Source organism: Anarhichas minor, unplaced genomic scaffold (assembly GCF_050575085.1).
Source record: "Anarhichas minor isolate MPS153535 unplaced genomic scaffold, ASM5057508v1 ptg000017l, whole genome shotgun sequence".
Classification (NCBI taxonomy): domain Eukaryota; kingdom Metazoa; phylum Chordata; class Actinopteri; order Perciformes; family Anarhichadidae; genus Anarhichas; species Anarhichas minor.
Window position 1 is genome coordinate 9876425 of NW_027466463.1, and position 13576 is coordinate 9890000.

General features: G+C 47.1%; 1 protein-coding gene across 1 annotated transcript in view; it reads right to left on the reverse strand.

The window, feature by feature from the left end:
* Positions 1–409: 409 nt before the first annotated feature.
* Positions 410–13576, reverse strand: part of bahcc1b (BAH domain and coiled-coil containing 1b) — a 50531-nt gene continuing 37364 nt past the window's right edge. The window contains exons 14-27 of the mRNA XM_076093409.1: positions 12713–12791; positions 12375–12564; positions 12109–12276; positions 10865–11035; positions 10062–10306; positions 7968–8196; positions 7628–7745; positions 6997–7072; positions 6785–6893; positions 6540–6656; positions 6307–6444; positions 4174–5627; positions 3056–3292; positions 410–2573 (exon numbers count right to left, since the gene is read on the reverse strand). Of these exons, the coding sequence (XP_075949524.1) occupies positions 2364–2573; positions 3056–3292; positions 4174–5627; positions 6307–6444; positions 6540–6656; positions 6785–6893; positions 6997–7072; positions 7628–7745; positions 7968–8196; positions 10062–10306; positions 10865–11035; positions 12109–12276; positions 12375–12564; positions 12713–12791 (3541 nt within the window). The 3' untranslated portion in view covers positions 410–2363. The remainder of the gene's footprint in view (positions 2574–3055; positions 3293–4173; positions 5628–6306; positions 6445–6539; positions 6657–6784; positions 6894–6996; positions 7073–7627; positions 7746–7967; positions 8197–10061; positions 10307–10864; positions 11036–12108; positions 12277–12374; positions 12565–12712; positions 12792–13576) is intronic.

Consider the following 13576-nt stretch of genomic DNA (forward strand, 5'->3'; position numbering starts at 1 on the left):
ATATTTAAGTCATATTTCCAAAGAATGACTGAAATTACATAATATATTTTAGTAGGCTATCTCAACAATACAAAGCAGTTTTCCAGTGGGTCTAAAAACAAAAAAACACAATGATGTCAAAACAGGATGGTTAGAACTGAATCCAGTGTTTCTTAAAGAAAAAACTGCTTAAAAAAAAAAGAAGCAATTAAAGACCCATAAAAGTAATATTTCAAAATTGAGTTCACATTAGATTCCTTTTAAAGCTTTTGCTTTGCAGTGTAACAGCAACGTTGTTGTTAAAAGTCAGTCAATGTCCAAAAAAAAAAGAAAAAGGCAATCATGTTCTTCCTCCCTGTACATCCTATACACCGACAACACACAGTCGTCAAAGGCTTGCATAAACAGTAAGACAACGGTAAACCAGGAAAACAAGCAAACGTAAAACACACATTTTTTGGCAAAGCAGGAATAAAAGTGACAAGAAGCATAATTTGTGATTTGATCCTTATCTTGTTGTTTTTTTTGTCTCTCAACATCGTCCAATTGATTGGCTCTGATTGTCCTTCACAGTCACGTGATGCCATTCTGGTTGCCACAGTTACCTCAAGTGCATCAGCTGGGCAGCGTGCAGACATTGTTGCTGTCATAGCAACGCTGGATGAACGCGAGCAGACAACGAGAAGAACTCTACAGCTCGGTGATTGCAGGGGTCCCGGATTCAGATTTGATTGAATGTTTTTTATGTCTTTTTTCATCATATGTTTCCTTCTAACGTGGTGAAGCGTAAACTCACAGGTGCTTTGGTATGTTTCTTTTTGATGCCAGATAAATATCTACATTTTATATAGGTATACAGGCTAAAATAGATAAAGAACGAGATTCTTTTAGGATCGGAGAACAGCAGAAACTCAGTTTCTTTTCCAGTATTTGTTTAAAAAAAAGGAAATGCACATTTTAAACCCAACGGAGTGAAACAAAGAGAAAAAAGAATTTAGACACATGTTTAAAAAGAGCCTTTTTTCTGATTTCCTTATAAAACATTTCCCAACCACCCTTTCTACATATTCACCCTTCGCCTTAAGCAGGGCTTACAAGCACAATGTCTTCACATCAGTTGTACAGTTTGACCGCAAACCCAAACCTCCAATCCTGTTCAGTGCATTAAGAGAGAAGCAGACTAACCCGACCTCCTCCCTCTGTCAGACCCCCCCCCCCAACCCACCCACACACCCTAAAAAATCTAAATAAAATAATCTCTGCAAAAGAAAACAAAAAAACAAGAACAAATATATATGTATACTATTTACAACATGTTATATTATACATGATGATGCTGTACAAAGCACACACACACACACACACACACACACGCCCATCCGCACGCACACCACCATGCACTCACATTTCAAATAAACAATCCAACTACCTGTACATGTGTCTTCGCACCCGAATACGAGGGTACGAGAGAGAGGTATTGACGTGTATGGCTTGACAGGAGAAGAAATCGTTTCGTGTTTCAGTCGCGGCTGAAAACTGCACGTTTTAGTACAGGAGAGATTAATATTCAGAGTGTTACCGACATACCGACGGTGTGTCGTGACGTCCTCCCTGCTCGATGAGCGTGGGTCGAACACGCGCACGACCACACATACAGTACAAACACACACGCACGCACGTTAAAGCGCTATTTACTTAGAGCTCATTAAATGCCTAACAGGGTCATCGCAGCCACTCTGCAAACACACACATACATGCACTTACACACAAAGTCCGAACTACAGTGTTTTGTTTTTTTGGTCCTGTTGGGGATCTCCCAATCACGATGTCATAGTCAAACTACCAGTATAAGACCATTGAAACCCTCCAAACCAGTGTGGTTTACAGTAAGTCTCTGCTTACCATTCAGTCTCTCTCCCGCTCTCTGAGTCAGTCTTTGTTTCAGAAAGCCAAATCTGACACCCTCCCTCCATAGCATATCCAAGCGACTGTACTCCAAAGTGCTCATGTCCTTGGTTCCTGCTCTTTTGTTGCAGTAATCTTGTCGCAGCGACGAGAAAATCTGTTATTTCAGCCAAAGGGAAGGCTGTAGACTCTCGTTGCGAACAAGAGGCCTCAGTCCACATCTGATAAAGAGGTTAAATCTGACATGGATCAGACTTTTTCCCCCAGAACAAACCGGGCTCCTATAAGTGCCGGTACTGTCGGGATTTATCCAGTGGCCTAGCTCCTTCTCTTACAAGGGACGGATCAATACGCAGAGTCAAAACTCTTTGTCTTGGTGTCCCTCTGTCCCCAGCTCCGTTTCTGAAGGACCATCCTGGAAGCAGTCATCTCCAGAGTTCACGTTCAATATTTGGATCTCTCTCCAGCTGGTGGTGGCTCTAGGACACGATGGCCATGCCGTCCGCACTGATCAGCTGGCCCGTGGTCGGTTCGTAGGTCCCCGCCAGGTAGAACAGGTCGTCTGCCGCACTGCCAGGCTTACGATCGCGCATCAGGTGGTCATACTCAGCCCTGCTGAGCACCTGGCAGCGATGGGAGATTGTCTGCACGTCATTCTCATCCTCGTGGCTCGACTGATACAGGGCATTCTGGGAAAGAAACGGGAAGAATGGTTGATAAATCAGCAAGATAATATAAAAAAATCAAAATGTTGCTTTCAGAAGAAGTGGTCAGAATGTTTTTTTTGCCACTTTCACTCTGCACTTTACGTTTCTGCAAACTTTCTTTTGTGCTTGCTCAGCCGTGGTGGATGTTGCTGATCATGCTAACTACCAAGGTTTTTTTTCCCCATTTATTCCAAACAAACCACTATTGTTCTTGCATGAAATGCAAAACACATGACTTCCTCTGCAGCAGAGACATTTTTCCGTGGGAAAGACCCACCTTACGCTGAGTATTTAGATCTGCAAATGGTAACAGTTCCATGAAATAAGTGAGTGTTCAACCATTCATATCAGATGGGAACAGGGAATAAAAAGCAAAGAGGTAATATACTTATATGAAAATGTCACGGACTGTTACTTTGACCATTCTCATTTTAGAAATTCCGCTTGCGCTGCCTGGCCTTTACCTTGCCGTCGCGGTGTCGCTTCCCCAGGCGAGTCTCCTCCGGGTGGTAAAACCACTTGACCCTGACCACCATGCTGGAGCTCCATGACTCCCAGAGGCTCTCCACTCTGCCCACGTAGGGCAGCTGGGGCCGGCCAGGTGACAGGAACACAGCACAGTCCCCGACACGCACCGTCTCCTTGCCCCTCACGATGGCCTTGTAGAAAAGCTTGCGGGCTTTACCCTTCAGACCTCTCCTCTGTCGGCCAAAGAGAGTAAAAATAACACTCACAGTCAATTTATTCAGTGTGGAGGGTTTATTTCACCACCAGCCTCATTTCACAAATCAATTTATTTAGTTTGTTTTGCTAAACCCAGTCTACCAAAGTGTGGTAAGATTCAATATGTCTTTCAAAGCCAAGGAATAGCTAATGCCTAACACCTATCATAACATACTGATCCTATTGAGTTACAGGAGTATGTTTTCTGGCACATCAATAATTCACAACCCGATAAAGGCAATACTACTGAAAGTCATGAAGAAATTACGATCACAGCAACCTTAACCCGGGTAGCACACCTATATTTCTGCCCCGTCTTTTCATCCGCTGCACATCTCAGTCGACACATGCAGCCGGCTGTTTGGGAAGCAAACAACCGGCTGAATGGAAGCCGAGAGCGACAGCGGTCGCTCGGACTGTTTTGTTCCGTTATCTCGGGATCGTGACTAAATAATCAGGATAATAAATTCAGGAGGGTAAGCCTCATAGTGTTGCCAATCTGTACAAAGGACTGAGGCAGAATGAGCACTGCAAAGAGAAATGATATTTGATCATCGCATTTACTGTGTCACCAAAGGTGTGACACAGCAGAAACTGCCGCAACAATCAGTAACCTACTTCAGCTGCGAGGTGGGGTCGGTCACTGATACCCAGGACAGCAGTCTTCAAACCATATAACTATGATAATAACGTGTGATTATGAAAAATTACTGTCTGATTAAATCAGGATTTCAGTGAAATGGGATTTAGTTGGAAAATAAATCACAAAAAAAGAGAGATATTGGAAATACTATAACTCTTCAAAAGCATCTTGACTATGGAAAAAGAACATGTCAAAATACAACCCAGCGTGTCCTACCTGTGTGGGGTTGCCGGACCATTTCCAGAGCTGGCGTCCAGGCAGAAGGGGGCTCCCCATATTGGTCAGAGGCTCAGGTGAGGACATCCGTTGCCTCTTAGCTGTTGCTGGGTCCTTGGATGCAGGTTTGGTCTGCTGGCTCACGGGACTGCTCTGCCTCTGATGGTGGCTGCTAGAAATTCCTTCTTTCCTCTTCAGCTGGTTCTTAGCTGTGCTACTGTTACCCGTCATACTTCCTTTTGACATGAACTCCTTCCTGTCGTCTGTTCTGTCAGCCCTCCCCTTTGACCCCGAGACGGCCATGCCGGCTTTGGCCACGTAGCCATGTGCCGGGGCTGACGCGGAAGGAGAGGAGCCGGAGTTGGTGGGGTCGGGGCTCAGGAGGTCGGAGGTCATGTTCTGCCTGTGCTTGCGTTTGTCCTGCTGGAGCAGCGCGCGGCGCAGCAGCACAGAGGAGGACTCTTCGTCGGAGGAGTAGGAGGAGTCGTTGTCCAACGAGCAGAGGGATGAGGACGAGATGGAGCCGGAGGAGGAAGAGGAGGAGGAAGATGAGGAGAAGCAGGGAGAAAGACGGGAAAGAAAGCGGCCACCGGGGTGGGACGTGTCCGCCGCACTACTTTGAGGTGCGTCGGCATCCTGACCATCATCCTCATCGTCCTCATCCAGCTCAGAGTAAGAGCTGGGGCAGTCACTCGGGTAGTCCAGACTGTAATCGCCACCTTGGGCTCCAAGACCTGCTGACGGCCGATCCTTTCTCGGAGGTGGGGCGCCCTTTACAGTAGGCTCAGGACGGGTCCCAGCGGCGTCTCTTTCCCCTCCTCCCTTCTTGCCATCCTTCACCATCAGGGTAGGGTGGATGTATCGCAGCGGTGGTCCAGCGGACGAGACACTCTTGCCTCCCTTTCCTACACTTCCACCGAGTCGTAGCAGGGCCTTGCCGTTCTTTGTTTTCGGGGAGGTTACTCCCTCATGGTCAAGCTTCACCAGGAGCTGTTTCCTGTCGCGTTCGCTCGCCGGCTTCTTGCTTCCAGCTACCGTTGCCACGGTGACAGCTGAGGAGCAAACGGAGGACGAGGAGTCCCGGAGGCCCGTGGAAGCTACTGTGGCAACCGGTCGCCCCGCTCCAGAGCTTCCACCGCTTCTGAAGGTAGAGTAGCTGTTGGCAATGCTACTGAATGAGTCACCTTCAAAAGGGGAGCCAAAGATGCCTTTGATAGGCACCGGCGGAGCGAGGAGGTGGGAGGTGGGTCGATGAAACAGCCCCAAGTCTCGCTCTCGTATCCTCCTCTGGGTCTTACGAGACGTCCCGTTGAAGAGGAAGAAGTCAACTGGCGGTCTCTTCCTGGGAGCTGACCAGTCCAACAAGGAAGTGTTGCCTTGGGTTAAATTGTCTGTTACTGATGTAGGTGTGCTGGCCGTCTTAGGCACAGAGAGGACTTTCTTCGGCCTGCCAACTGAAAAAGGAGACGGCAACAGAGGGGAGTTATAATCAATATGAAGTGACAGGTCTTCAGAGCAGACTGGGATAATTGTGGAACTAAGAGCTTTGAAGAAACGTAATATCTTTATCTCCTAGATCTCCACCTAGCCAGCTAGGTTTCGACATGTCCATTACTCAAACTACAACAAACCTGGCAAACCTGTCTCTCCCTCCAGCTTTAATGTCACCTGGGGTTTGTGATGAGTAACACATGCAGTATGTTGCTTAACAGCACAAAACACAATGATGACACCTCGTAAAAGCATGATTAATGTCGTCATACAGAGGTTAATTGATAGGCGGCAAACAAGGAATTTTAATGTACGAGTCTTCTGGTATATATACCTTCACTCAGTGCTCTCCTGTGACTCGGAGGCATCTGATAAGTGGTTGACAGTTGAAACTGTAAATGAGGATTTGTTTGGGCCTTAAGGTATATGTGTCTCTGAATGCATTTACTAGTTAGACCAGTACTTCTCAGTCAACATAAAGAAAAAGAAAAAGCTTCGGCCTTCGGTCTTTCTTTCACATATCAAACTAATGACGTGTTATAGCTGATTAAATTATAATAATTCTTTGAAACCTTTATGTGTTTGTTGGAGATGGACATGCGGTCCTAAACTAAGTGTTGCATGTGCTCCCTTCTCCCTCACCTGGTCTTTTCTCTTGGGGCCTCCCTGCTGGCTCTTCATTGGCTGGTTTCTCTGTGTGTGTGTCTCTCCTCTCCTGGGTGGAGCTTCGTCTCCCGCGGTGCCCTGGTGAGATCAGCAGAGCCGGAGAGGGTTCCGCACCTGACAGAAAAGAGTTGTCAAATGGCGATTGTCAAATGATGGTCATATATTCTGTGTTCCTGTCTTCCCATCCTTCTTTTTAAAGCCGTACTCACAGCAGATTTGGTATCCTGGGGGCAGAAGCCGGATGTTTGCGAGGGAGATCCTACCCCTGTCTCCATCATCAAACTCCACCATCACACTGCCCTCCTTCTCTTCCTCACCTGGACCTCCTAAAGCACAACACAGAGGACATGAAGTTGCTGGGAACATACCGGTGTGTGTGTGTGTGTGTGTGTGTGTGTGTGTGTGTGTGTGTGTGTGTGTATGCAGAGTCAGGTCGTCGGTGTTTCTCGCTTACCTCGATGGACGTATCCGGGGTAAAGACAGCGAGAGCGCTCGCTCCAGTACGCGCACACTCGCGTCCCTGCAGTCAGGATGGCCTCGCTCTGGGGCCTCACGTCTAACACCTGGAGAAAAAAAATCAACGCGGGTTGAGTTTTAGTCAAAGCTACCCAGCAACTACCCACAAATCTGTAAACTGTAATAGATGCAATGGAGACTGAAACTCACAGCTTCCTGTAGTAGTTGCTCCAGCGAGTAGATCCGGGGGCGATTCCCTCGTTCTCCTTCGATGACAACACTGAATCTAAGAGGAAACAAATATTGAATTCCTCAGGAACCTAAACTTTGTTTTGATTTTTTATTTATAATTCAAGCACAATTTCCCACTGTTAGATTTCAAGGTTGTCTTTTTCAAAAAGGGGATTTTGTCATGCATGCTCAGTTTTGTTTTTTTCACTGGCAGCTGTGTTGGCTGCCACTGCTGTGTGTGTTGGCTTTGTAGAAGTCTAGACTTCTTGTTTGTCAAGATTCACACAGTTGTCAGGCATTTAACTAGAGCTAAGCTAAGTTTTCAACTCTTTTGTAAATCAGGGAAGGCTCTTGTTGCTATATGTCTTTTTAGCACTTAACTCCAGGGTTCCCCCAGGATATTGTGAAGCTGAGGTGGTTATCCACCCAAATGTTGATGCATCGCCTATTGGGACGTATAGATGACGGAATAAACAGCAGTCATATATGGCAGTTGCTGTGTGAAATTAATCACTCTGCTCTTTCCTTTGGAATGTTAATGTTTTATTTTGTGAGGGGATATGCATTTTTTTTGCCTCTGTGGTGACACAGCAGGGAAGAAGGGACTCACATGTCAGGCAGGTCCAGAGATTGGACACAGGCGGCATACAGCAGCTCGTCCTCCTTGGAGATCAGGATCTTCAGGCCGTCCACCAACATCTCTTTACTCAGCACACAGTTTGGCAGGGCTGCGGAGGGAGGGCGTGGTAGAAAGATGGATGGATGGGGAAGATAAAGGGTGAGATATGCATAACTTGTGAGTGTGTTGAATAATTGCTATGTGAAGTGAAAAGGAGGGATAAAAAGGCAGAGAAAGAGGTGTGTGTGCACGTGGGAAAAGGATCCAATATGCTTTTTAAACCCGCATGCGTGTGTGTAATTATATACGAGGTGTCACTGTTTATGCCTACCAGGGATTCTGCATGGCATGTTGGGAGGGAGGTGGATCAACTTCATCTCCTCCTCCTCCTCCTCCTCCTCTTCCCCTTCTTCCTCCTCCTCCTCCTCCTCCTCTTCCTCCTCCTCCTCCTCGTCCTCCTCCTCCTCCTCGTCCTCAGAGAAGCTGCTTTCCTCATCCAACTGAAAGCCGTCGTCGGCTGCAAAGCTCTGCAGGAGCCGGCTCACTGCGTGGCCCTTGGCCTGGACGGGAAACAGGATGTGACATCAGTAGGCAGAAAGCAGGATACGGTAACACTTCCTCATATGCCCATATTAATCCACAGTAAACCGGCTCTGCAGGTGAGTGAATCAAGTCGATTCCAGTCTGATGTGGCGGAAATGGTGAATCCGTCAGTGAAAAGAAACCACAGGCACCAGCGCCTCTTGTAATGTGATACTTCAATAAAGCCTGCAGGGTTTTCTTTTTCTCACTTAAAAAGTCAGAGGTCTCAGTCAGTAATAACCGCAGCACTTGAACAGGTAGGACCAGTGTATTGCTCAAGGACACTTCAGTAGGGTGGACGCCTACTAATAAAAAAACTTGAACCCTCATTTACATTCTCAGCCTCACACACACACACACACACACACACACACACACACACAATCACACAAACCAGATACTATCCATCTCCAGACCAGTTTAGGCTAGTCTATCCAAAGATGACTGATGACTGACAGGTTTCTGCTTGTATTTAGGCTTTCTAAAGAAAAGACCATAATATATAACGCTAAGAGAAATCGTGTGAGTGAGTGTGTGAGTGTGTGCTGTGCGTGTGTGCGCGCATGTGTTGTGTAGATTTTCCACATTAGGAGACCATATATTTTAGTGGCAGAAGTTTCGTCACCAGAGGGCATGGGTGATTATTTCTCTTTAGTGCTGGTGGTGTGTGTGTGTGTGTGTGTGTGTGTGTGTGTGTGTGTGTGCGTGCAGGCATGCATGGGTGTGTGTAGGGTTACGGCCAATCATTATCTTTATATCTCACTGTTTGGTTAGGAGTTATGTGTTTTTGGACATTCCCTCACAATGAGTCAAAGAGTGAAGCAACCCCGGGGCATCTCTCATTAAAATGAATGTGGGTGTCTTGCCAACGGCTGCCTTCTCGAATACACCGGGCCAGTGGTGCGTTAGCACAGCATGCAGGCATGCAAACACATACCTACAACAATAGCAAATTGTATATTTGACAAAGTGACTGATTTACAGATGATGCTAAGCATCTTCCTGTAAGGGATTTCTGTCAACTGTAATCTACAGGATTTAAAAAAACGTCCTGCCAGGGTGCGGCTTGCTTCAACAAGGAAGGAGTGAACTTGACGTGAGGGCTTTTCTGAGAATTCCTCCTTGTTTTTCTTGCTTTCTCAGGCCAAAAGGGAGGGAACTTCTCCGAGTCATCTTTCTTCCTTTACTCACATTTACCCATAACTAATTCCAAGAGTAATGTGATTACAATCCGTACAACTCTGTGACAGCAGTCATTTATTGTGATTCTCATTGTATGACCTTTCCATCACACCTCTAAAATTGGCAATTGCATCTCACCTTTCCCTTCTCAGTTCTCAGTTCTCTTTCATGCACTTCTGTGTTGATGATCACGGGAAACAAAATACCAGAACTTCACACAGATTCTGTCCCCCTTAAATGGATTTTGAACTTTAGAAGAGCATTTCGTTGTACAGCTTCCTGCTCTTGATATAAACTATAAAATGTTCAAGTTCAATATTTTATTGTGCATGTTTTTACGACCTAAAAGTGCGAATTTCCTGGAGCATAGGAGCAAACGGTCAACACGTATCATGTACAGGAAGTTGTACAACGTTGTAAAAAGTTCAACACGTCTTCAAGGGGTACAGAAACACTATAATTCCATACTGTCTTGTCCCCCTGATCATTTCCACAGAAGTGTACAGATGAAGCAGCTGAGGAGGGAAATGCAAGAGGCCAGTTTTGAGGGTGTAAATGTGACAGAGTGTCATAAATCCCTGCTGTCAGGGAGTAATCTACTCGTTGAATAGCTGCTGTTACACTGTAAGGTTAAAAGTCACCACCCAACACCGGTCCTCACCTTTCCCAGAATTCCCTGTCCCGATGATCTCTTCCTCATGGCTTCCTTGCTGGCCCTGCTTACTTCTGTCATAGAGCCATGGTTCCCCTGGCCGTCCCCAAAGCTGCAGCCCACTGACGACACACCCCAGCTGGACAGAGACGCTCTTTTGGTCCCTAGGTGGACTGGATGTCCCCTTTCTGTGTTGGTGAGGCTCGGCCTTCTGGGCACTCTCCTCTGATCTGCGCGGGGCACGCTCCTCATGCCTGAGGGTGGAAGTGACATCATGGAAATTAGAGCTGGCAGATAAATTGTCAATATCTGATATTACATTATAAACAGTCAGAAATCTTGTTTAATACGAGGTTAGGAATGTAGGTTTTCTTGGTCTTGGAGGCCGCATAACGGTTATCCGACACAACGTATTACATACATATTAGATTGTTCGAGGTGATTTAATGAAGAAAGACTTGCTTGGCCATCCTATCAACATCACTAATATGACAATGTTTCTTCCTTGCTCTAATTTAGATTAAAGATGAGAAGAAAATGGAACCACAAACCATCCATAATAAATAGTTAACACTGTTACTGGTTGGCGAAACCTGAAGTCAACCTTGTTTTTAGCTGAACTGCCATACATTTCCAAGTGTATCCTTTTAAATTGTGAAACTTTTCAAAACTTCAATGAATGTAAATTTCTCTAAAACCTAGGAAATCGTGTTTATTTCAAGTGAAACACTGAAAGTCACAAAGTCACAGGGCGATAGCAGAATGTATAAAGACATGTATAAAGGTCTCATCGGGAGGCCCTGGTCTCTTACTCCTGGCTTTCTGGTTTGCTTGGAGCATGGAGGACTGCGATGAAAAGGGCACAATCCCGCCAGGGTTTGCAGGAGCTTCTTTAGAGGATGAGCTAATCTTGATGTCACCGGCTCCATCTTCGCTGGCGTAGCTGCCGTCGTCGTCGTCGTCGTCGTCGTCGTCGTCCTCCTCTGTGGAATCACAACATCAATATGCTCAGTCAGAAGGCGTCAAGTGATCTGCATGTAAACACTCTTAACTAAAGCCCGGGACTCACTTGATGAGAAGTATTGACAGCAAGCTTTCAATATTCCTCTAGCATCCACAGTTCACAAGCTTGCGGCTAAACTTACGTCATCATAAATACAAAAAGTTAGATGAGCAAACGGAGAAAAGTGGCAGTTGATTGACTTTTCTCTGAGAGCGTTTTTAGGTGGGGCATTTTATCACATTAACTGCAAGCTGCACAATAACTAACTGCAGTGATGGGAAGCAAACGGTGACACCATTGCACATATGCAGCGTGCACAAACTCGGGCAGAAACACAGACTGTTATTGGCAGCTGTGTGCCGCTGACTGCGGGGGGTTGTGTCGGGTGTCAACACATCTCTGACACACTTGTCACTTACACGGCGCTCTCGTCAACACTTTGCTTCGGTCACACACAAACACTGACACACACACACACACACACATCCAACCACTACTTGATATCAAGGCCACAAGGTCAATCGGACTGTAGATTTCCTGAAGTTTTGTTCGTTTCAGATCGGACCGTGCCTCTCCTCTGAGGCATTCATTTAAAAGTCGGGAGGAATGTGATTGTTTCTCCTCAACTCGCGAGGTTGGCGAGGCGAAGAAGAGAGGGGAAGACCGGGGTGTGAGATTCTGAACAGGGCCAGAGTGGGCTCACGTTACCGTGTGGCGTTGAGGGCAGGGGTGGCTGTGTTGCATGCCTGTGGCAAGTCGTTAACGGTTTTAACGGCGTGACAGATGAGCTGGGAAGCGAGAGAAGGGCCCCCTGATGATGGCAGACATCTCACTTCCCAGGCGCTTCGGGTGTGCGCGCGCGCATACACACACGCACACAAACACAGTGACGCACTCTCAATGCGAAATCACACAATGTCTGGTTGATGTTCTGTGAGCCATCAGCCAAATCAGCGCTGCTTGACTCACATGTGTAATAGCCTGTGAACTCTGCTGGCTGGCTGGGGGACACACCAGACTACATACTTGTGTGTGACCTGTATTATAACTCACCGCCCTCTGAGCTCTCGCTGTCACTCCTCTCTTCCCTAACGTCCTGTTTCTCTGAGGTGCGGCCGATCTGGTGGTGAGCTCTGTTTGTGTTGACGGCCATCAGCTCTTTGGGCTTTCGACCCCTCTTCCTCTTCGCAGTCTGACTAGTTGCCCAGTCCAGCTGCAGGTCTGATGGACCAACAGCAAGAGAGGGAGTTAAGTCTTAGGGGGCTACTTAATGGACAACAAGTGTCTGTATATACCGTTTATGCTCCCTCTGTACTCACCTTTTCTTCCTTGTCTGCGGTGACTGTTGGAGGCGCCTTCCTCACCAGGGGCCCCTCTGCAGTGCAGGATGTCTGCCGACGACGGTGCACCTCGCTGGGCCACAGCCTTCTGCTTCAGCTGGGTCACCCGCCTGGCCAGCCTGGAGCTCAGGGCGCCGGGCCGGCCTCTGTGCTTACAGCGAGCTTTCATCTGGAGACGGGGCGCGAAACAGCTAATTAGTGACTCATTTATTTTCGCTAATTGACATAAACAGGAAAGTAAAAAAACAAAACATAAACAGTAGTGTTTGTCAGAGTGTGTGGATGAACCAGGACAGACCGCAGGGAGAGAGACCGACCTGTGCAGTGCTGAGGCTGTTGAAGCCGTGATTGGACAGTTTCTTCCTGGCTTTTTCCTCCAGTAAATTCAGCCCCGCTCTGGAAAACATAAGACCACAGCAGAGACTTGAATGAGAATTTATCATACGTAAAACAGATTACAGAATCAAACTGATTGCACGTTTCTTCCCTTTCCAGGATGATTTTCTTTGCATCTCTACTCTCCTCTTTCTAGTTTCGCCTCCCTCTCTGCCGGGTTCATTCATTGCCTCAGTCCCTCCCCACTCTTCCTCACTGTCTCATCATTTTGATGAGGTATGAGGCGGTCTCTGCCGACCGTCTGCACAGTTTAACGGCAAACACAGAAATATTCAGCGGCCGTGCGAATATGGAACTCCGCTGAATCACCACATGAAAGGATCAGACTGATCTGGTGTGTAGGAGAGTGGAGAAGAGACAGAGGGAGAGACAGAGGGAGGAGGAGAATAGTTGAGGGGGAAGGGAAAGAGACAGAGAGAGAGATGAAGCAGTCTCGGGGGAGTCTGTCCGTTGACCGGAGCTTCGGGGCTCGATCGATAAACACTAACCTCTATTGAACACTACTCCTCCCTTCCTCCCTCTCTCTCTCTCTCTCTCTCTCTCTCTCTCTCTCTCTCTCCGTCATTCCTTCATTGTATGCATGCTCTCTCATACCACAGGCAGCCAGCACACACACTCACACACACAGCAGCTCACACACTCTGTTAACAGCTGGTGTCTGAGGCAGGTGAATCCTATATTCCCACAGAGGGAAGGTTTGGCTCTCAGCATCTCCACTCCCAGGAGAGGAGAGAGGAGAGGTAGGAGAGGAGACAGGAGAGGTAGGAGAGGAGAGGAGAGGAGAG